The 25408-nt window shown below is 38.2% G+C and overlaps 1 protein-coding gene across 1 annotated transcript in view; it reads left to right on the top strand.

The window, feature by feature from the left end:
- The window catches only part of SLC5A7 (solute carrier family 5 member 7), a 30445-nt gene extending 5855 nt beyond the window's left edge, over nucleotides 1–24590 (top strand). Inside the window, exons 2-8 of the mRNA XM_004704324.2 lie at nucleotides 639–752; nucleotides 2125–2280; nucleotides 10316–10464; nucleotides 13371–13514; nucleotides 16290–16443; nucleotides 18532–18749; nucleotides 20658–24590. Of these exons, the coding sequence (XP_004704381.1) occupies nucleotides 639–752; nucleotides 2125–2280; nucleotides 10316–10464; nucleotides 13371–13514; nucleotides 16290–16443; nucleotides 18532–18749; nucleotides 20658–21287 (1565 nt within the window). The 3' untranslated portion in view covers nucleotides 21288–24590. The remainder of the gene's footprint in view (nucleotides 1–638; nucleotides 753–2124; nucleotides 2281–10315; nucleotides 10465–13370; nucleotides 13515–16289; nucleotides 16444–18531; nucleotides 18750–20657) is intronic.
- The last annotated feature ends 818 nt before the right edge of the window (nucleotides 24591–25408 follow it).

Raw genomic sequence — 25408 nt, 5'->3', positions numbered from 1 at the left:
CACACACACACACACACACACACACACACACACACACCCTAGCCCACTCCTTGAGAACAATAGCCGTGATCAATGTGAGAAGATCAATCAAATTACAACAAAAATCAGTGAAATAAATATTTTTGACTGTTACAGAGACTGGTATAAAGATGTAGAGATATTGGGTAATGGAAATAATCAGATAATCTGTTGCATGATTTTAGACTTCATGACATAACAATAGCATTAAAAAGTGTTGATAATCAAACGCATTTTGAAAACACTTAAAGCAGCTAATAGAAATATGTTAACCACAAATATAATGTAAACATTTGATTGACCACTTTAAAAAATGTTTTAAAAGGTGTCTGTGATAAGTATACATTTTATTTAAATTAAATTCCATTTTCACATACAACCAATACAAAAACATTCTGTTAATATACCATATTAACATTTTATATTACTATTTCCATAATATGTCTTTAAAATTTGGTGTGTACATTTCACTTGTAACAAATTTGGATGCAAAACACCCATATTTGGACTAATTATATTTCAAGGGCTGATTGTTCCATGGGGCTATTGTATTGGCTAGAGCAGGTCTGGGGCATGATAGGGAAAACAGTGTCATTCTACTATTTCTCACTGTTTTTCAGCCACCTGGGTTGGAGGAGGTTACATCAATGGGACGGCTGAAGCAGTGTATGTACCAGATTATGGTCTGGCTTGGGCTCAGGCACCAATTGGATATTCTCTTAGTCTTGTTCTAGGTAAGTAAAAGTTAAATCTCCATGACTCATTCATCAAAGAATAAAGAAAAGTAGTGTAAAAAAACAAGTAAAATAACAAGTTAAACAATGCGAATAACTATTGTGGAAAATAATGTTCCCTGAAATCTTTAAGTAGCTGTGACCAGAAATTATTAAGTAGTAGGAGGCTAATGCTTGGTTTATCTGATCTTGTGTTTATGAACTATATAAGAGGAAAAAAGTCATCCCCATGTGGCTATTAGAACAGTGACTTTCTTAGTATAACGATGTTCTATTTCATTCAAAAATAATGTGAATAAGTCACAACAATGAATCAATGTGAATCATATCTGAAATTCTTTTTCTGAATCAAGTTAACAAAAGATCAATAACATTACATCATGGAAAATTCATTTTGGTACTTTCAAACTGCTTTTATAAAAAATACCATTCTTTAAAAATCATATCATTGTGAATGAGGGGGAGTGCGGACCATCTGTAGGCAACTGGACATCCCCTTACAGAAGGGTTGCGGGGAGGAGATGAGCCAGTCAGCGTGCAGTGTAACAACAATGAAACATACAACTTTCCTCTAGTTCTTTAATTTTTCCTCCCCCACTATCACCATCCCAATTCTACCTTACAAATCCAGCTAGACAAGAGTTTGTACACTGGTACAGATAAGAACTGGAAACACAGGGAATCCAGGACAGATAAACCCCTCAAGACCAATAAAGAGAGTAGCAGTACCAGGAGGATACGAGGAAGGTAGGGTGGAAAGGGGGAACCGATCACAAGGATCTATAGATAACCCCCTCCCTGGGTGAGAAACAACAAAAAAGTAGGTGAAGGGAGACATCAGACAGTGTAAGACATGACAAAATACTAATAATTTATAAATTATCAAGGGTTCGTGAGGAAGGGAGAAGGGGAGGGGGAAAATAAGGAGCTGATACCAAGGGCTGAAGTAGAAAGAAAATGTTTTGAGAATGATGATGGCAATAAATGTACAAATGTGCTTGACACATGGATGGATGTATGGATTGTGATAAGAGTCCCCAATAAAATGATTTTTTAAAAATACTGTTCTTATTCACAATATCCAAATATTATGTTTATAAATACAAATGCATCAAATCATTTTAATAAACATTGTTCTCATCAACACATTTCAATGTATATGCTCCGGATCTGCTATCCAGCTGTCCTTTGGGCACATACAATGTTAAGCGCACTAAGAAATGTATACTTAATTGCTAAATATTTCACATTCCAAACTGGTTCCTTAACATATATGTGTTTTTAGAAATCATTTTTTAAGAAACTATAGCCTAGTAAACAGGTTGGAAAAAGCTAATGATTTTTTTATTTTCTTACAAACAATTTATGTTAGGTGGTCTGTTCTTTGCAAAACCTATGCGCTCCAAAGGCTATGTGACAATGCTGGACCCGTTTCAGCAGATCTATGGAAAACGCATGGGCGGTCTCCTATTCATCCCAGCTCTGATGGGAGAGATGTTCTGGGCTGCAGCAATTTTCTCTGCCTTAGGTAAGTAGGAATGGCATCTTTTTCTGTGTCTCTTTTGTTGACTGAACATCAAATAAACAACTTTATTTTCTTCAGTTTGGGTGTCTTAGATTTTTTTTTCACTCAAACCACCTTCTTTTATCCATAAGAGCTTAACAGAAAATTCACATTCACCTGCAATCTCGTGATAAAGGTTAAAAAAAATTTCAACTGTTTTTGTTTTTAACCTGAATTGCTGACTTATCTTACAAGAATCAAAAGTGACTTTTAGAAGTCATATATGATTTTGAACTAAGCTTTAATTAATTAATCAATACTAAATACTGCAGTTTCTCAAATAATTTTTTAAAAGAACAATGGTATGTGAGCCTGTGGGTAGTTGGGAACCTAATACATATTGCTTTCAATGAAATAAAATGGTGAGTCAATTTTTAAAATTTTAATAAATCATTTTACTGGGGGCTCGTACAACGCTTATCAAAATGTTTTGAAAATGGTGATAGCAACAAATGTACAAATGTGTTTGACACAATGGATAGATATATGGATTGTGGTAAGTCAATTTTTATATTCTCTGCTCTTCCAATAAACCTCCTTTTGTGGACTAAGGACTTTTAACTCCCACTGCTTTTCCTTCTAATCGTGTTTTGATAATTAAATAGAAAACTAATCCAAATCAATCTGAACTCCCTTGAGAAAGGTATTGCATGTGTTTTTAAAAGTTCATTAAACCACATGTCAAAATGATAGACATGAAGTATTTCAATAAGTTAATATCTCAAGTCAGAGTACTATGGCTTATGAGTAGGAAAATTACATATGGTGAAAGATAACAAGAATTTCTCCTCATGTAGATCTGTTTCCTCCTGTTTCCGAGTTTCTCCTCACCTCTAATCTGATATTAGAGGTGCAGATTATTGTCATTGAATCAGACCCTCAATCAAACCTTATGTATAAATGAATGAAACACTGTCCTGCCCACTACTGTCTTTATGATTGTTCTGTGGAGTTGCACTATTTTGGCTAGTTCAGAATAAATGAATAAACTCAGATTACTGATGTTTCAATAAAAAGGAGAGTTCCAATCACTGATTCAGTCGATCCCTCCACAGTCCACTCTTCCCCCCACACTGAGCTCCTACCTATCTACATCCTGTCAGTTCAGCTGAACTCTGGAATCTTATCCTGGAGTGCCTGGACTCCCATAATATGTCTTCATCACTTGTCCTGCACCCCACCCTGTCTCTGTATTACTCCTACCCTGTCCCACAGACCAGATACCCTTAACCTGCTGAAGACAACACGCTACCTGCTTACAGTTCTGCCTACCTCCAGTACTCACCATATGATAGCCAGATTCATCTGCCTGAAATGCAAACCAAGTCATGTCCAATTTCTGCTTAAAACCAAGTAATTCAGTGAGGTTCTGGATATTTTATGACCGAATCTGGATGGTTCTTGCTATTAGTTCCATCTGCATTCCACTCATGGTCAGCCACCCAAGTCCAACAGAAGGAAACATTGCCTGGCCCTTTGCCCGTCCCACAATTGCTATGGTTAAGCCCCTTGTTGTAGCTAGTGTGATCTATTTGTTGAGGGTCTTCCTCTTTTTGCTGCCCCTCTACCCTGATTAGTCTCTCTCATGAATAGCCCCCTCCTCCTGTCCCACTCTACTTTGCAAAATGGAACTCCCCCTCTCTTGTCTCTGACACTTTGCAGTCCCAGGTGCTCTCGGCTTTGCAGCCATTTTTCTTCTGTCACCATCTTCGGGACTAACTAGTAGATGTTCAACACATCGCCTTCCAGACGCCACTTTCTTACAATAGTCAGTCCTGAACTTGAGTGTTTTTCCAATAGATTTCATTTGGACCTGGTCATTTTTGTACAAGGATGTACTACTTCCTATGATTATTTACCTGTTTGTCTATTTCATGTATAATCTCTAACCTCAAAAATAGATTATGAATATCTTCAAGTCATGACTGTGTCTTCAGTTATAACATTATGACAAATTAGTGAAGAATAAATTACTACATTATGCCTCTAATTTCTTTCAACAACAACAAAAGAGTGGTAGAAGAAATTTTTCAATGTATATTCTTTTCTCTTCTATGTAATCTCATTATCTTGTAAAGTACAGGGTTGTGAATATTTTTAGGGATCAAAGGAACCCTGATGGTGTAGTGGTTACACATTGGGCAGCTAAATGCGAGGTCAGCAGTTTGAAACTACCAGCCTCGCCAAGTGAGAAAGACGGGGTTTTCTACTCCTGTAAAGAGTTACCAATGGTGCTAAAGGAAGAAATTCAAGTAGCACCGAATGCATTAGGCAAAAACAAGACTCCAGGAATTGATGAAATGCCCATTAGAATATTTCAAAAAGCTGATGAAGCACTGGAATCACTCACTTGTCTGTGCCAGGAAAATAGGAAGACAGCTTCTTCGCCAATTACTGGAAGGGATCGATATTTGTGCCCATTTCAAAGAAAGTTGACCCAACAGAATAGTCAAACTACAGAACCGTATCATTGATATTACACATAATTACAATTTTGCTAAAGATCATCCAACAATGATTGCAGGAGAATATTGGCTTCGAACTGCCGGAAATTCAAGCCTCATTCAAAAGAAGATGTGGAACAAGGGATATCACTGCTTATATCAGATGGACCTTGGCTCAAAGCAGATAATACCAGAAAGAGGTTTTCTTGTGCTTCATTGACTACACCAAGACATTCAACTGTGTGGGACATAATAAACTGTGGATAGCGTGAGAAGAATGGGAATTCTAGAACACTTCATTGTTCTCATTCAGAATGTGTACATGGATCAAGAGGCAGAACAAGGTAATACTGCATGGTTTAAAATCAGGAGAATTGTGTGTCAGAGTTTTGTGCTCTCGCCATACTTTTACAATCTCTATGTTCAGAAAGCAAACATAGAAGCTGGCTTTTATGAAGAAGCATGTGGCATCAAGATTGGAGGAAGGCTTATTAACAATCTCCAGTATGCAGATGACACAATCTTGCTTGCTTGCTGAAAGTGAAGAATTGAAGCACTTGCTGATGAAGGTCAGGGATTTCAATCTTCGGTATAGATTTTGACTCAGTGTGGAAAAGAGCAAAATATTCACAACTGGACCAAGAGGTATCACCATGATAAATGGTGAAAAGGTTAAAATGGTCAAGGATTTTGTACTACTGTATCCACAATCAATGCTTAGGGAAGCAGCAATCAAGAGATCAAAAGACATCATATTAGGTAAATCTGGTGTACAAGACTTCTTTAGAGTACTGAGGACTAAAGTGCGCCTGACCCAAGCCAAGGTATTCTCCATTGCCTCGTGAGCATATGAAAGTTGGACATTGACTAAGGAAGACTAAAGAAAACTCAATGCACTTGAATGGTGGTGCTTGAGAAGCGTATCGACAGCGCCATGGACTGCTAAATCAACAAACCTCTGTCTTGGAACAAGTATGGCCACAGTGCTCCTTCGAAGGATGGTGAGATTTTCTCTTACATACTTTGGACTTTTTGTCAGAAGGGAACAGTCTCTGGAAAAGGACCTTGTGCTTGGTAAAGTGGAGGGGCAATGAGAAAAGGAAAAGCCTTCAAGGAGAATGACAGACACCATAGCGGCAACCATGGGCTCGGGCACAGGAATGATTGCAATGCTGGCACCGGACGGTGCAGCGTTCTGTTCTGTTGTGCACAGGGTCTCCATGGTTGGAACTGACTCAAGGGCACCTAACAACATCAACAGAGTTAGGGTGTCAGAATCTCACATTGGCAGTTCTACCCTCTCCTATAGGGTTGAGATGAACCATTATAGACTCAATGGCAGTGACTTTTTGAACTTGCTACAAAGATAAATTAATGCTAAGGAGAACCTTTTGTGTTATTCTGGGTAGACTAGAGAAACAAATTCATAAACACGCATATGCATATAAGAAAGAACTTTATATACAAGAGCAATTGAATATTTAGAAAACACCCCAGCCCAGTCACGTCCATAAGGACAATATTAGCCCTATGGGGCTAATATGTCCGATACCAATCTATAAATTCCTCTAAAGACTCACAAAATGCATGGAAGGGCACTGAATGCAGGAAGATCACAGGCCAGTGGGTGGAAAGCCTTGTGGATCCAGTGGTAGTGGAAGCATCTCAGCACTGGCAGGGGTCTCCACGTGGCTCCTTCACCTCCAGGGCTCTAGCGTAGTTCCATGTGTCTCCTCAACAGGAATGTCTTGCAGGGAGTGAGCATGTGTCCAGCCTCCAGTGAGCTATTTATTTCTTTAGTGCCTCCAAATTAGCTCTTCATGCTGCCACCTGATTGACAGACTAAACTCCAACCCTTCACTCTTATGTCTCCATCTGACAACAGATTATGTAGCTACCACACCTTTCTTGGTCCTTGGATTTGTTTCCCTATAATAAAATCATGGGCGACCTGTTGACTCCATACCCTTTCTTCAAGGGGAATTACAAAACATCCCGAATGTCAAGTTCCTTCTAGAAGGTCAATGAAACTGGGAGTGCCACCACTTTCCCTGATGAGCTATGCGTATGTTTTGGCACCTAGGCACTTACTCTTATCTCCTATAGCAAATTGAAATAGAGTGATTAAATCTATAACCAACCTGTAAATTATCAGATAAGATATTTTACTTTTGTTTCATATATTGTAGTGTATAAACAGATCACCGGGGTATCGGAGAAGACCTCCATAATGTCAGATATTATGTTACACTCCCCTTTCCTTCTCAAGTCCCCAAACAATTTCCTTTCACTTTCTTGATCCTAAAGTGTTTAACAGGTAAGTAAGTGACTTGGGTGTGGGGGTAAAAAGAAATGCTTGTTATAAAATACTATAATAACTCAGTGTCAATGCTGCACTTTCCTGGTGCTGTATACTGATACTCAGCAACTACCACTTCTCTTATAGCCTAATGAAATTATGGAAACAATTACACTTTTCTTCTTGTATAGCTTCTCATTACCTAAGAAGCAATAGGAATATATTTGCTGCTGGTTTCCACACCAGAAAATTTTGGTTTGATGAATAAACTACCTGCTGACATATCAAGAAAAGAGTAGGCTGAATATCTAACAGAAAATACAAACTGATCGCTCTCACTGAATAAAAATTAACTTATGTAACAGAGTTCTGAAAAGAGACTATAATTAATGAGTTAACAATTCTAAGCTAATCTATAAATATAAAGGATAATAATTAAACTCTTAAATCTGTTGAAAGTGGCTGTAGGTACAGATACCTATTTATGTGTCCATGTGAAATATGTTAATGTCTATGTATAATGAGCACACACATATACCCTTACACATAGCAAGGAACAGGTACTATGCTCTGGTAAGAAAAGTGTGAGTCTATTTTTAAATTAACACTTAATTTTGCTTCAAAATTGATAACTGGACATAAGTCAGTTATTGTTTATTAGAAATGACTTGGCACACTTAAGAATTGAAAAGCATAAATTCACTACCATTTTACTGTGAATGTAGGTGATTCACCACTGAAGTATAGTAGAGTCCTAAATTATCTACTTAGCATTCCCAGAACTTTTAAAAGAAACTTATATTTACAGATCTTGCAATTCAAATTCAGTAAATACTTCACATCTTAAAACTTTCCTTACGATATTTGAAAAATAGGAGAGTGGATAGTTTACTGATTATAAAGACTTATTTTTCTCATGGCTATAAATGTGTATATTGTATATATTTAAATCACAGATTTAGATGCTAAAATTATTGGACATTCTTCTGATGGATTTAAAAATGTCTTAGTCTGTGATGAATCCTACCATGCATTTCACATGGAACCCTGGTGGCATAGTGGTTAGGGGCTGGGGTGCTCACTCCAAAGTCAGTAAGGAGTTCAAGACCAGCAGACACTCTTCAGGAGAAAGAGAACGCTTTCCTGTAATCTCATCCTGCAGAGTTACAATCCAAGAAATCCACAGTTTACCCTGTCCCGTAAGGTCACTGTGAGGAAGAATTGACTCATGGCAGTGAGTTTCTTGTTTTTATCATGAATTTTAGATGCCCACTACAAAAATAAATATGTGAAGCACAACTTCAGGGATGAGGATGTGATTCTAGATGCATATACAGGGGTGTCAGGGAAGTGCAGGACTGCTCAACAACTGGAAGAGTGGTGGTTCAAACTCACCCGTCGCTCTGTGGGAGAAAAAAATGAGGCTTTTTTGTTTCTGTCAAGATTTACAGCCTTGAAAACCCTCTATGTGGTTGTTCTGTGTCAGAATTGACTTGGTGGCAATGGGTTTTGTGCTGTGTGTGTGTGTGTGTGTGTGTGTGTGTGTGTGTTCCTTGAGTCACCTCCAACTTATAGGGAGCCAGCAGGACAGGGTAAAATGTCCCCCTAGGATTTCTAAGGCTGGAAATATCTATGGAAACAGATCACCCCATCTTTTGCTCTCAGAACACAGAACAACTAGTGAGTTCTCACCATGGCTAACTGTTCTCATTAGGGATATATACATACTTGCATATATAATTTGCTGTTTTGGTGTTGTTGTGGCCTCTGAGTTGATTCTGACTCATAGTGACTGTGTTATTCAGGGTTCCCTAGAGAAACAAAACCAGAATGCTGATACTTCTATATATATTTATACAGATAGATAACATAAGAAATAGACAGTTAATTAAATTATAAAGCAGTACAAATGGCTCAGTGTAACTCACTCCCGTGAGACAGTTGTGACACACTGGCAGTCCTTCAAGTCTTGAGGGCAGATCACGGCCCTTCTCGCCCACCGTATCGGGGACGTGGAGCATGAGCGCACGTGTTAGGGCCCAAAAGATGGTGAACTATGCCTGTGCAGGGCAAAGCCAGAGGAAACTCTGGTGGAGGTCCATTGCGGTCCTGACGTGCAAATCGGTCATCCAGCCTGGGTACAGGAGCGAAAGACTAATTGAACCATCCTCTGCTACTATAATGTGTAAGTCTGGGTACTTCAGAGAAACAAATCCACAGAAACTCATGTATAAGAGAGAGTTTTATATAAAGGGTAAGTGTGCATCAAGAAAACATCCCAACCCAGTGCTGCCCAAGCCCACAAGTCCAACATTAACCCATATGCCCGACACCAATCCACTAAGTCCTCCTCCATCTCACAAAACAGACGCAATGATGCCAACTGCAGGAGGAAAGCCAAATCAGTGAGCATGTAAGCGGGGGTCTCCACACGGGTGCTCCAGCACCCAGGGCTGTATCAGGGTAGGTCCATGTGGCTTCTCCTCAGGGATGTCTTGCAGGAAGTGAACCTTGCCAGCTAAAGCAGGCAACTGGCTAAGGCAGCTGCACCCTGGTCCGACCATCACAAAGCAAGGGATGTGAGAACTAGAAAGGCTAGGCTCACCTAGCCATTTATCCCTCCACCCTTCAATTAACCCCACGTGTTTATTGGCCAGGTTGGCACAATAAACTAACTACCTCAGTGACCGTGCAGGTCAAAGTAGAAGTGCTGCATAGAGTTTCTTGGGCTACGGCTTTGTTTACAGAAGAGGAGCTCTGGTGGCATGGAGGATTACACACTGGGCTGCTATAGCCACAGGGCAACACAAGGTCAACAGCATGAAGCCATCAGCTGCATCATGGGAGAAAGATGAGGCTTTCTACTCATGTAAAGATGTACAGTGTCGGGAACAAGGGCCCTTCTACTCTCTTATAGCATCGCCAGGAGTCAGATTTGACTTGATGGCAGTGAGTTTGGAGGGCGTTTTGAATCTTTAAGGGAACAGATTGCTAGGTCTTCTACCCCCTGGTAAATTGAACGGTGCTTTTCTGTCAGCTGTGGCGCACTTAACCATTGAGTCTCTATAGTTAACTTAATTCAAATTAATAAAAAATGTTTAAATATCAAAATTCAAATTCAGATGAGCTGTTTTAGGCATCTGATACACTTCACATGGAAAATATCCTGCTGTCCCTAAGCGTTCCACGTCTTCTCAAACAGGAAGTGGAATCCAACTGACTCGAGCACCGCGCTCTTACGTTTCGCCTTTTTCAGGAGCCACCATCAGTGTGATCATCGATGTGGACGTGCACGTTTCTGTCATCGTCTCGGCGCTCATTGCCATTCTGTACACCCTGGTGGGCGGGGTCTATGCTGTGGCCTACACCGATGTGGTTCAGCTCTTTTGCATTTTTATAGGACTGGTAAGTAATGGGTTTTTAATTTGCTTTATTGATAAAACATTTTATGCTTTATCATATAGTCAACAAAAATGACTATAAATTTTATTTCCCATCATGATAAGTGCACAATAAGTCACATATTGTATACAAGTTTATATTTTTGTATATGAGCTAATTTAATTAAAAACTCCAGACAATGTGTAAGAACTGGACGTGAAAGTGTGGCCTCACTTTGTTTCTTAGACAAACCTGTAACTTTCTTTCCTTTATGAAGGAAACTTATGTGTGATCATTGAATCTTAAAGTCAACACACCCTCCTCAGAGCCTAAAAACTATCTAGTGCTAATCTGCATAAATCTCTTAATTTAAAGAAGTGGTTTAATTATATAAGGTACTAGGAAGATGTATTATTATAAATCCTATATTAAATAATACAGGTGTAAATAAATACCTTGTGAAACGAAGAGTACTACATAACTATGAAATGTGAGTTGTATTAAAATAAGTTTTAAACTAAAGGCATCATTTACTATGTCATAGACGCATTACTTATTTTTAATCTCACATCTTAAAACATAAATATTATCATTAGACCTGAAATAACATAAGCACCTAAAATATATCAAAGGTGTTTCTTCTGTGTTGGTGCTGTAGTGGGCGCTGTCACACACAGGATCGCATGGCGTGGGCCAAGACATGGACTCAGCCTGCTAAAGGGAAGATCCGTGACTCATCTTCCCAAGAATACCCAAGCCACCTGAGGATTTGCCTTTATCTTTATCATACTGAAAGGCTGTTGATGCTATTACAGTGGTTTATAATGAATCTTATATTCATTTTTCTGCTTTCTAATATCTTGAATAATATTCACTAGGAAAATGTAAGCAAACTGACAAAAGATTAGTTTGAAAGCTTAATTAAATTTACACATATTCATAATGCTAGAAGATATCCACTTTTACTCCTCTGCATTTTACTTGAATTTCATGAAATTCTGTTCAGTCTTATTTTAATTAAATTTGATAATAATTCATTTGTTCAAAGATTTCCATCCTATTTTTTAAATTGCCAACATCAAGAACACAGTGCTGAAATTCTTAATTTTCTCTAGTATCATCGTAAGCTTCCCAAAATGAGACAAAGCACAGAAACAAATCTCTTTTCCGAATAACACAGGTGAGATGCATTTGACAATAACTGATGCTCTTGAGATTTTATGAAACACCATTCCAAAGGATGAATGCATTTATAGATGACATATGTGATCCCTCATTGCTTTACATGAAAGTAAAACACAAACATAGAAATCAACATGACACTAATATATATGATAGAATGTTCTTCTGTTGCAGTTGCAAATGCAGTTGCAACATATTCCGTTGGTAGCAAATTAAGGATTTTTTCAGTTGGCACAATTAAAGTTATATATTACCTATTTTTTGGTCTTTAAATCTCTTTACATGCATACTAAATAATTAATCACCTTACACTTTAAACCATCACTTCATCTCAATTTCTCCGAATCTGTTGATTTTTTTTTTCATCATCTTTCTGTCTCCCACGCTAAGCCTTGGGTTCATCTGTTCAAGTTCCCTCTCCCTTCTTCACCTTCACGCTCTATTGGAACCAATGGGCTGTGGGTTCGCTCTTAGTAACCTCTACTTAAGACCATTATATTGCCATTTTCAACGTCACCACGTGCTTCACATCTTTTCTGGTTATTAGAGTACCACATTATTGCTCTTCCAGATCTTCAACTACAGCGAACCCTCGCCACTTCGCGCTTCGACTTCCGCGGCTTCACTCTATCGCGGTTTTTGCTTAACAGCGCATGCTCTGTCATTACTGCCACTGATTGGCTCATACTGTACACGCTTGATGCCATAAATAATATAATAAATAATAAATGATAATTGTAACGTCCAAAATGTTTTACTGTATTTTCCCTTTTTCACTTAATAAATTGGGTAATACGCGTGTAATGGTGACTAAAGGGTGTTTTTTCATGTCCTCTATGCTCTAACTATGAAAACATTTGATTTACAAATAAGGAATCCTACTTCGCGGAATTTCATTTATCACGGTAGGGTCTAGAACCGATTAACCGCAATAAACGAGGGTTCACTGTATATTAAAGCTAAGAAGAAATTCCACTAGTTTTCAGTTGCCTTCAGAATGACATACAAATTTAACTTGCAGTTCAAGACTTTTTCCACATATCTCTATATATTCCCTGTTCTTTAAGTCGCCCCATACCAGGAAACACAGGCACACCCTGCGCCTCCCCCCATATTGTCACATATTACCATCATGATCATCATCATCACGGACTCTTCTATTTCTCCATTGTTCAACTTGATCATCTCTTTTCTTTAATGCCTCCTTCTTCTACCTCTTAATACAGTATCTAACCTTGAAGGTTTCTTTCACCTGCCATTTCTCTACCATATAGTTTATAGTCAATAATAAAACATAACAAAATTATTATACACGATGTTCTTAAATTTAATGTTGTTTTCAGGTGACTTGTCCTAGAGGTCAGATGATGGAGTGTAACTAATCTCAGAAGGAGACGTTTCCTTACTTTAACTTTTCTAAATCTGTATTCCAAAGTACCACTCAGGGAACATGGTTTCTGATCCTACTCTGTCTTAAAATGAAAAAAAACAAACAAAAAACTTTACTGTGAATTAGGAGAGGAGGGTGTACATTTCAGATCCTAAGTTTTTTATTCAACAACCTAAACTTTATATCAAACTTCCCAACGGCTTTCCCAGCCCCAGCCCTGCCTGGTCTTTCTCTGTCTTAGTAAGATGAAAAGCTGAGTTGTGTGATCTGGAAGGGAAATAACTAAGAGTATTAATCTCTCCTCCACTAAATCTTGGAAAGCACAGCCTAATGTTCTAACCTCATTCTGTGGTTACAGTGGATCAGTGTGCCGTTTGCATTGTCACATCCTGCAGTTACTGACATTGGCTTCACGGCTGTACATGTCAAATACCAGGAGCCTTGGCTGGGAACCGTTGAACCATTTGAAGTCTACACGTGGCTTGATAGCTTTCTGTTATTGGTAAGCTATGTTTTGACCTAATGAATACAGTCTAATTAGTTCTAAAATCAAATATATTCTTAAGACATTCATATGTACAAGTAAAATTCCCCTATTGGATTCATAATGCTATTCTGAAATAACAATCCTATTTTGAAAGGCCAAAGAAGCCCTGGTGGCACAGTAGTTCCATGTTGGGCTGTAGTTCACATGGTTGGCAGTTTGAAACCACCAGCAGCTCCTCGGGAGAAAAACTGGGCTTTCTACTCCTATGAACAGTTACAGTCTCAGAAACCCACAGGGGTCACTTTAATTCAGCATTGACTCAATGGCAGTGAGTTGGGTTTGGTATAGCCCCAGTGGTGCTGTGGGCTAGGTATTACTGGTTCAAATCCACCAGCCACTACATGGGAGAAAGATGAAGCTGTCTGCTCTGTCAAGAACTGTGGTCTGAGACACCTATGTGGGGCAGCAATGAGTCAGAATCAACTCAGTGGCAGTGGGTGTGGTGTGGGTTATTGGAAAGGTGGAGTCACATATTGACCACGGCAGATTGGGCCTCAATGCTGGAGAACAAACAAGACCGTACGAGGAGAAGAATCCAGAGTGATAGGTGTGCGGTACAGGCAGCATTTCTGTTGTGGTTGAAGTTAGGGATCACTTCATTCTAACCCAATACCTCCCCTAATCTGCGAACCAATTCAGCTAAAAGTCTTTGTCTTTTGGGTAAAGACAATAAGAGTACATTTCTTCTGAATAAAAGCAACTCCTTCTTGAATGATGGAGTAAGCAAATTAGTGGTGTCATATAATGTACATGAGACAAATTACTTTGAGGTTTGACAAGAAGTATCTCCCAAGAAAGTTGAGTTGAGATGAGCCTTGGGAAGCCAGAAGCAGTTTGAGAACGTGGAGAACTTCGGTTTCAAAATGAGGGCAGATCGTGCATGAAGGTATTACAAGAAAATCTAATGCAACCTACTACATTTTACTTTCTTTTCCTAATTAGAGGACTCACTCTCACTCACTTACTCACTCACTCACTCACTCACTCACTGCCATTGAGTTGATTCTGACTCATAACGACCCTACAGTCCAGAGTAGAACTGCCCCTGTGAGTTTTTTGAAACTGTAGCTGACCTTGAAGAATACAACCCAAAACATAACCACTACACCACCAGGGCTGTTTTAAAATTGCACACACTTTATTTGATTTCAAGTTAAAAATAGGTTACCTTTATATAAAAATGTAAGAGGAACTGAGTTAATTTTGTTTCCTCTTTAAATAATTCACATTGTTTTTCTGATTTTGCTTTTATTTACAGGAACTTCCTGGGTATTATTAGCATTACATAAATACAATGAATGTATTTGCCGCCGTGGGGGTGGTGTTGCATAATATTGAATACCTTCTTTTATTCAATTCAAAATTGTAAAAGTTTTAGAAAAACGAGTGCCAAAATATTTCCTAATCCTTAAAGGAAGAACCCCTCCAATGCCCAGTTGATAACATCCTTGTTTTCATATGTTCCTGCTTCCTTACCAGGAACGGTAGCACATACTAGAAGAGACAAGGGGGACAACTTGTTTGCTTTTAAGCCTGCTTATGTGAAAGAAAAGAGGATACCTCAAGGAATGTATGCTATTTGTTAAGAACCACACCATTGACGGGGCAATGGATTGAAGTAGGAAAGCACAGACTTCACAAGCATACCCTATGTGTGATACATCAAACTCATCCATTTCTCCCTTCGTTTCTACAAGTCTGCGTTGAACTTCTACTTCATGCTAGATAGAGGACTGTGACTATAATCCATGCAAAATATCTCTCCACCCTTTTCTGAAGCACCCCCATTGGACCCTCCTCTAATCACACCAACACAGAGCCCCTCATGGCTTCTGAGGAGTTTTGTTTTGTTTTTACCATGTATATTCGTTACTTTTCCAGGTACTATTTTCTCTATCTTCACATGATAACAGCCTTTCAGCGATCACGGACCAGCACAAACGTCATCTCTGTACATTTTCCCTGCTGACCCTGCAGTTCACCGTTACTCTCACATTTGCCCCAGCTAATTTATTGCTTCTTAATTTTGTTTTTATACATGTACCTTTTGGTTATATCTAACACTTATAAAAATTATAAGCACATTCGGAATATGGGCATATGTATTTTTCAATTGCTCAGATTTACTGTACTAATGTATTACTGAAGCCATTTGATAACAAACAACTATTTAATACTAAAAAAGTTTAAATAGAACTTCTAACTCTTCATTTTGATGACTCGTAGATTTCACGGAACACTGTGCACACTCTAGTTTAGAGAATAGTGTAGGGCATGGGTACTCTCATTAGAAAATGAACTAGAGGGGAACCATGCTTTCCTACCACGACACCCTCAGAGCCTGACCTTGCCTGGTATGGGGCTCATGTCCACAAATAATTCTCCACTTATATTCAGTCAAAGTAAGTCATACTTTCATAGTCTCAAGTTTTCCCAAGATTTTTATGATAAGTACGATGTCCAAATGAAAATAAATCATTCTGATACAGCTTAAAATAGGTAAATAAAGGAAATGCAAAGATAAGTCTATGTAACTACAAGGAAAACAAATGCGGAAATTCTGTGCTATGGAAAATGTAAGTGTGACAATCGCACATGAATTACGATGTGTGGCAGGTGGGATTGTTTGCTAGTCTTTGGAGCCATAGTTACTATCATTCTAAATGTGATTCTAATAATGGAGGCTATCCGTCTCAGCTCCAGAAGTGAGTCCGTGTGATTTCTGTGCAGATTCTGGGTGGAATCCCGTGGCAAGCCTATTTCCAGAGGGTTCTGTCTTCATCCTCAGCTACTTATGCTCAAGTGCTTTCCTTCCTGGCAGCTTTCGGGTGCCTGGTGATGGCCCTACCAGCCATTCTCATCGGAGCCATTGGGGCATCAACAGGTACATCTCTTGTAACGTTGCTAGTTGACCAATGTAGCACTCAACTCAAATCCAATTAAGGTGCCTATGACCACGGGGAGAGCTGCCTTCCCTCTGACTCCTAGATGTTTCCCTATCTGTCTATGGTTTAGCATTCAACACAGGACCTTATAGCTCGCCAGTCTCCAGAGATTGGCAGACTGCTGAGATGTTTCCCTATCTGTCTATGGTTTAGCATTCAACACAGGACCTTATAGCTCGCCAGTCTCCAGAGATTGGCAGACTGCTGCTCCAACAGAAACACAGTTATGAGGACACACCTCAGATGTAAATATCTGTATTTATCAGCTAGATGTGCTCCTCTCAGCAATGGTTCTCAACCATGGTTGTGCACTGAAATCTCCTAGAGAAGGCAGGGGGCATTTGTTATAAAAGATGTATCACCTACCTGTTTAAAGCGGGAGAAAGATTTTACTTAAATAGAATAGAGCCAAGTATCAGTGTGTTTTAAGAAACTCCCTTGATGATCCAAAGTGTGGCCAGGAATGAGGGCGACTGGCTAGAAGACATTTGTTTGTGTTTATCTTGATCACCAAAGCACCCTGTGAACTGGAAAATATTGCTTTATGTTTGCAGCAGTTGGTTAATTAAGAATTTCCTTTCCTAGAATAAAATCTCAATAATTATGTTGAGTTATTTTTATGACTCAGGCACTATGTAACTCATAGCATACTTATCAATCATCTGATTACTACTCTCTGTAGACTACTTTTCAAAAACTTCTTTTTAATTTGATTGAACTTATTAATTACCTCTGACCTTTATGTTCATTTGCTATATACCTTTCATGAGCACTTATAGAAAACTTGTCAACTAAGCTATATTCAGAGGATTTTACTAGGTAATGATAATTAAAGCAAATCAATGAATGCCTATACTACTCACCAGTCAGTTTGTTGTACTGCTGTGGCTTAGAGACCTATCATGGTTTATAGTATATATTATCCATCCCAGCTGCACATCCAGCAAACCATAAATACCCAACATGATGGCTGGCACAGAAAGCATTCAATGCTTCCTTGACCATAACATACCATTGCTTTCACACGCAGAAAACAGCTGGCCATTTGTGTGTGTGTTCGTGCACCAGTAGTTTGATTTGTTTGTTTTAAGGATAGCAAACTAATAAAAATATATATATAACCTGCGCTTCACTTAGAATACATCTGCCTTCTTTGTTGTCATTTTTAGTAGCATCCCATTCCAGTTAATACTATAAAATTGATTTTACCTAAGCTTGCCTTTGAACCGTTGCAATGGAAGATAGAAGAAAAATGACAGACTCCAAGAAAAAACATTTTTATTTGGTGTTGTGATCATGACGTTACATAAGTTCAGCAAATAAAAAAATCAACTCTATTTAGGGGCTGCTGCAGAGTCTATTGTATTCTTCAACTTGTGTGATCATTGAATACTGAAAGAAACAAACAACTATTTTCAAAGATAAAGTTTGGTTCAAGTCCTTCTATGATAAACAGAAACACAAAACTTTTATAAAAAATTAACTTCATGTCTGCTTGTGCTTTTTATTCAATGAAAGTATGTTGCCCTCAATATAGAATACCACCCACCTCAAGTAGGTGGAATTATTTGCATGGAGGCTGCAGACAGCGGAAAAAATAATGTTGAGGTAGCTTTAAACCCAAGTTACATAGAGGAAGTCCACAGGTGACAATAGCCCCACTGCTGTCTGTACAGTTGATGTAAGCATTTACATATGGTCACTGAGCCACCGGGTTGCTCCGTTCCAAAGGTTAGAGGAAAAGATAATTCACTGTAGGGGCATTTGCTTTCGATAATTCTCTATATTGTAATGGCAAATAATAATATACCTCACTATCATATCCTGTGGGAATGAAGATTAATTGTAACCAATGTCCTTTGGAAGCCAGTATATGTAAAGACAATTTAATTTTGCTTACCGCCCAATTCAAAATGTATGTGATTCTGAATTGATTGTAAAGGCTACGTAGTAAATCTGATGATCCCTAGATGGACAAAGAATTGTCGCACTTAGGGTCGATGGGTATTCTTGTGTCTTTCCAACAGACTGGAACCAGACTGCGTACGGGTTTCCAGATCCCAAGGGAAAGGAAGAAGCAGACATGATCTTACCGATTGTGCTGCAGCACCTCTGCCCCGTGTACATCTCGTTCTTCGGTCTCGGCGCAGTTTCCGCTGCTGTTATGTCCTCAGCAGACTCTTCCATCTTATCAGCAAGTTCAATGTTTGCTCGGAACATCTACCAGCTTTCATTCAGACAAAATGTAAGAGCAGTCTTCTACAGCTTCTCATTTTTATTGCCATGGCGGTTACTCTTTATCTATATATGTGATTATATACTTACTGATCATCCAAGAAAATCAGATCTTAATGAGGTAGTCTCCCCCTGTATGAAGGATCATGAAAGAAGATTATGAAAAAGTAAGAACGGATTTCTTTTATATTACATATCAGAAAATAGTTCTTCAGTAAACATCAAAAGGGGGAGCATAGACCGTTCTTGCTTCCTTTAAACATAGAAGACTATAATTAGCGATGATGAATATTAATAATGATGAAAATGAGTATTACTGATGCATATTAACTTGTTAATACTGAAGGGAGCAAATCAATATAACTATTTCAAGTAGTACAGTTATATTTCTATAGTTTAAAGTTTAGTTTTCTGATGAAATTGTAATGAAACCTGAAATTTTTCAAACAGATAAATTCATACAATTAAATACTATAGGAAACGTGAGAATCCTGCGAGAAGTCAAATATGGTGAGAAAATTATTCCACCTAGTACTTTTGTGATATCTGTCCAGCCTGTCCCCTGAGCCCCCAAGTCTATCCTTATCAGAACATATCTCAATTTGGTTTTCTTTATTGAGTCCAGATGTACATAAGAGCATGACGTTGTAGTAGCGTAGGCGCCCTGGGGGTGTCGTAGGTGAAGCCTTGGGCTGTTAACCGCAAGGTTGCAATTTGCCACCCACCAGCTCTTGGCTCTGCAGAACGTCTGCTTTCAAAAAGATTGACGCTCTCAGAAACTCTGTGTTCTGCGGGATCCACACATCCTAGAACTGACCCGAGGGCAATGACTGGGTTTGTGATGCTCATTTGGAAGTGAGAGTTCCTCTTCACTCTCTTCCCTTGAACATGGCCTTGTTCACTGTAGCCTCTCTAAGCACTCGGACAGAAATGGACCCAGCTGCTTCCCACAAAGGAAACCCGTGGTGCCTGCCCTGGGTAAGGGCTTCAGGCAGTGGTGAGCTTTAAATAGTATAAGGCTCTGGCAGCGAGGAAGCAAGAATGGTCTACACTCTACCTTTTGACGTTCACTGAAGAACTATTTTCTAAAACGGAAAATAAAATAAATCCTTTCTTATTTTTTTATAATCTTCTTTTATAATCCTTCATACAGGGGGAGATGACCCAATTAGCAAAGTAAGCACAGAGTTACTTTGCTTACTTACTAATCTGTAGTGAATAGTTTTACCACGTGGTAAAAAAAATCAAAACTCTTCACTCCACCTTCGTAAGTGCTTACTGGGTACACAATTCCTGCCAGAGATTGAAAGTTTGGAAAGATGTCTTGATTCTATAGGAAGGTTCTGTGAAGTTGGGACTGAGCAGATGCCAGCCACACTTAGAAAGGGAATCTGTCATCTTGTGAAAAAAATGTGACGTTGTCACTACAGATTAGTAAGTAAGCACAAGTAGACCTATGCTTACTTTGCTTATTGGGTAGCCTGGCGCTGCCTCTATGATACCATAGTAGTTATGTAATTTCATTCCCCACCCTATCCCCAGCGCCCTGCCCCAATGCATACAGGGGAAAGACTCAGGTATTCTAGGGTTCATTCATAGAGTATACATATCAAAAGAAGCTCAAAGTCAATGCCATTGAGGTGATTAGAACTCTTAGAGACCCTATAGAATAAAGTAGAACTACGCCTATGGGCTTTGGAAACTGTAAGTCTTTGTGGGAGTAGAAACCCACATCTTTCTCCCTGGTACAATATAGTACACATAAACACCTAGGAAGCCACCTTGATTGTCTGATTTGGTTGATGGTCCCATGAAGGGAATTATTTAGACCAGTTTTAAAGCACAGATTTGTATCTCATTTTCTGCTTTACATGAGCCAACATGTGTGAAAAGCTGACGCTGTGGCAATTTCTTACAGGCATCTGACAAGGAAATCGTTTGGGTCATGAGAATCACTGTCCTAGTGTTCGGAGCGTCTGCGACGGCCATGGCCTTGCTAACCAAGACCGTGTACGGGCTGTGGTACCTCAGTTCGGACCTTGTCTACATTATCATCTTCCCACAGCTGCTCTGTGTGCTCTTCGTCAAGGGAACCAACACCTACGGGGCCGTGGCAGGTTATATTTCGGGCCTTTTTCTGAGGATAACTGGAGGGGAACCATATCTATACCTGCAGCCCTTGATCTTTTACCCTGGGTATTACTCTGATAAGAATGGTATATATAATCAGAGATTCCCATTTAAAACATTCGCGATGGTTAGTGCCTTCTTAGCCAACATTTGCATCTCTTATCTAGCCAAGTACCTATTTGAAAGTGGAACCTTGCCACCAAAATTAGATGTGTTTGATGCGGTTGTTGCAAAACACAGTGAAGAAAATATGGATAAGACAATTCTGGTCAAAAATGAAAACATTAAATTAAATGAACTTGCGCCGGTGAAGCCTCGGCAGAGCCTAACTCTCAGCTCAACGTTCACCAATAGAGAGGCCCTCCTTGACATTGATTCCAGTCCAGAAGGGTCTGGGACTGAAGATAACTTGCAATGACCCCAAATAAAATACTACTTTCTCAAACAGAGCATTATCCTAGGGTAGTCCTGGAAAGAAGGTTTGCATCATATATGTACATACGTGTATTTAAAAAATAAACATGGTTCTGGCATATAAAAATCTACATAAAGTGCCAATGCATCCATATCAGTCAAGCTAGAAGGAACCGCCGATAAAAGCAATTACTTCCTTTCTTAGCCATGGTCCTTTTGAGTTTTATGGTAGTTTCATAAGTTTTCATGGATGAAAAATAAAGCTTCCCTTCAAAGAATCTGTGCCAAACAGAATACTTACATTTATTATGTACAAGGGAAGTCGATGTGTAATAGCATAAGAAAAGGGGCATTTAATAGTCTTGATCAAGTCTACTTTAATTACTGCACCAAGACAATGATAAGAACTTGTTGTCTATGAATGGTGCAATAAGACAACCAGTGGGTTTTTCCTCACCTGATGATTAACTCCTTCTTTCAAGATCGGAACTACTACTACATGTGCTGAATATGTAATTTGTTATTCTTTTAGTGGTGATGTGTGTTCTTTTGCGCACAGACAACACAAAATTACATAAAAATTCGTGAACAATAATGCTTCTTTGTGTGCAAGCAGATAGGAAAGTGGAATACATCTTTGCAGAGAAGCCCTGAGCTTCTTTGCGTACATGTACAACTATACACAGAGAATGTCTGCAGCAGAGAGGATGAGTAGGCAACTTTAAAGCAATAAATCAGGATGGCCATTAAGCAGAAAGCTAAGGTCTAACAGTCTATTTTTATCTTCATCTGAAGTATATAAAGTCTTCCATCATGAGGAAAATAATGGGTATCTAAGCTTACTATCTAAATTACCATTGGAAGTAAAATGGAGCCATATGTAAGGCTATGTAACATCAATTAAGGTTAAAGGGAGAGACAAAATGATAAATTAAAATGTTTTCCACTGAATATTGAGTGATAGAAATTCCCATAGTACATCTCCTAATAATAAAATTAGAGAGGCAAAACCCACTCATGTTTGGATATTCAGGAAGAGGGGGGGTTGAGTATTGAGGGGATCTACTCTGTGGTACTTTGTGCATTTTTTTCACATGAACTTGTCTTAGGGATTAGACAAATCACTACAAAAGTACATGGTGAATTTTAAATGCTGATGAAAGCAGAACGTGAAAATAAATCCTACAGGAGAGAAGCCATCAATTTCACATTTGCTGTCGACAGAACTTCAAGAGTTTTGTCATTATGTATTATTTTGCTCCTTTTATGGAGTTTCAAAGATATATATTTATATGAGAAACGCATACATCTACACACAATGATTTGTATTCATTTTAGAATGTTAAATATTTTCCTACCAGTCACATTGTAGAAATAATTGGATCTACAAAAGCAAAATGAACCTATGAGTTGAAAAATTATCTAAGAATGCCATCCAATTTAAAATTAAAAAAAAGAAATCTAGGCTGAATTGTTCAAGCTAAAGCAGTTTTCAGAAAAAACATTTTTGTATGATGCATAGTTAACTCCATGTTGTCCATTAAATATTAAATGGTATGTTCTTGATGCAAAAAATTATTTTCTTAAATTTTAATTGGAATTATGTCAAAACCTCACAACTTTATCTCCTTTCCTTAGTAAACATGAAACAAATTTTCAGGAGAGTATTTTCAGAGTGAAACTTTTGCATGTTGTATTGTCCGGCATTTTCAATGCTTGATTAAAAGTTAAGGATGAATATGATCTATGTATTAAACATTGCATATACCTAAATGAAAAGAGAGTTCTTTTCACTTATCTATTTGCTCCTCACCTGCTCCATGCTCAGTACCCTATGGAGTACTTGGAAGGAGTGGATTTCTGGAACCAGTAAGTGTTGATATCTCAAGACAGGGACTGAGAAAAGAGCCAGAGGCAAAAATAAGCTAGAAAAGTGATACATTAAAGCTTTTGATGTGCAAGAGTAATTAGAGGGCAGAGATTGAATTTCCTGACAAACAACATTCAGATGCGCTAGCTTCTAGGCTCTCACTAAATAGTGATGTTTAGCCCCTCCATCATCACGAGGTTTGTTTCACGCTTGGAGGCCCTGCGTCCATGGAAACATGTCACTCCTTAGAAGAGACTACCCCAAAAAGAAACCTGGACTCTTTACAGACATTATACATTCAATTTGGTTACGCATCAATTTTCCAAACAAATATATATCATATAAAATAGAACAACTGAAAATAATAAACATTAATGGTGAACTTTTCTTCCATTTCAGTCATTTAGTATAATATAAAGATATAGAAAAGTTTGTGTACTATAAAATATTAATAACTGGATAATATAAATAATCTAAACAATAAAAGTTATATTTTTATCTAATCTACTTTCTCATCCCTACTCTCAAACTAGATATATTGAAAAAACTAGCTTAGTGAAAATCCACTAACAGGTGTGCTAAATATTAGGACAATTGTTTTAAGTACCCCCACATCCCCGAAAAGAAAAAGATGAAATGGAATGAGCCGTGAACATATGAGTCTGTATGTTTTATGCACACAATGCTCCCCAGTTTCCAAGAAAGGAATGAGTTGTAAAACATGAGAGGTGATGCTTTCCACTCACGAACCCAAACTCGTTGCTACTGAGTCAATTCCTACTCAGGGCACCTCACCCCTCCGCTTTATTCTGCCAGGTGGCTTTTCATCTGCCAGTTTAGTACAGCGGACCTGCTTGTTCAAATGACGTTTCAATTAAAATAAACAGCAATGTTTCAAACACCGGCTACGTTCTCCACTGGAGATATTACTTGTAGATAAAGCATTGGAATAAAACATATGTTTATTTTCATACTTTTGTAACATGTGTTTTGGGTAATCTTAATTTTAATTTTTTTGCCACATAGTCTTCAAAATATGAAGCTTGTAGCTAGACTGAAATATCAACAATGAACTTTCAAACATTCAGTGTCCAAATCTAACTTCATTGCTATTCTTATAAGTAATGAATTTTATGTGAATATAAAATGGATGTAAACTTTAAAGAAGTGCTTCTAGTTTCATGGACGTTGTCTCGTTTCATGTGAAAGTGATGACTTAGCATTGTATTTCAAATGTGCTTTAGTATAATGTATAATTTATTCCCAGTTTGCTACTGAACACAGATACATATAATTATTCTAAAACATATATTTTTGTCTGTTAAAATGTTATATCAAAATATGCTTAAAATAAGTAGATTTGCAACTATATATAAATATATATATATGTAAATGTTTCCAAGGTAATGGTGTTGAATTAAATTGTGCTGGTGCAACTCGGGATATCATTGTCTAGGTTTGGATTTGGGGGGCCCAGTCTTAAAACAGTTACAAGTGGTGCATTGAGGAAGCTGTGGCATGAAGTATAACAAGGTGTCCTGCAACTGGAGCATAAATGAGTGCCAAGTGGAAATGCTGCACTTCTCCTATGTCTCGGGGCAACATATGACTGCATATCTCAAAACAAACGTCACTTTATCTTTCTTAGAAAAGAAGTTTCACCTGGGTACATAGCTTTTCTTTGAGCCAACTAAATCAAGAGAAAGAAAATCAATTTCATTAATATCAATATGATTTTCATCTTAAATGTCAAATTAATATTTGATAGTTGTTGACTTAGACTACACAACAGGTCACTAAGACATGAACTGGTTCTCATCATGCCCTAAATAGGGAGTTCAATAAAGAGCCATGGTCCTACACTGGGTGAAACATCACACAGTTTACCAAAAGTCAGCAGTGTGGACCCATCAGCCAGTTTGGAAGAACGTTAAGGCAGTCTGCTTCTGTAAAGATGCAGTCTTCGAAATCCTGAGGAACAGTTCTGTTTTGTCCATAAGTTCCCTGTACGGCAAAAGAGACTTCATGAGTAAAGATTTCTTTGTTAACTTTCATGTATTCCTTATCCCTAATCTAACTGGTTCTTTCTTTAAATATTAAATTATACAACTCTTAGAAGCACTCTTATTCTTATGAGAGCTAGTGCCTTTGCATGGATATGAGGAATTAGAGGCTTATCATGAGATTAAGGGAAAATGAAAGGAAGTATATGCGTATATGCACATATGACAGAGAAATGTCACAATAGTTTGTCT

The sequence above is a fragment of the Echinops telfairi genome, unplaced genomic scaffold (assembly GCF_000313985.2).
Source record: "Echinops telfairi isolate 266 unplaced genomic scaffold, ASM31398v2 ScPeMD7_7467;HRSCAF=8505_1, whole genome shotgun sequence".
NCBI classification, from domain to species: domain Eukaryota; kingdom Metazoa; phylum Chordata; class Mammalia; order Afrosoricida; family Tenrecidae; genus Echinops; species Echinops telfairi.
The sequence above is the reverse complement of the archived record's forward strand: the minus strand, read 5'-3'. Positions and strand labels throughout refer to the sequence as shown.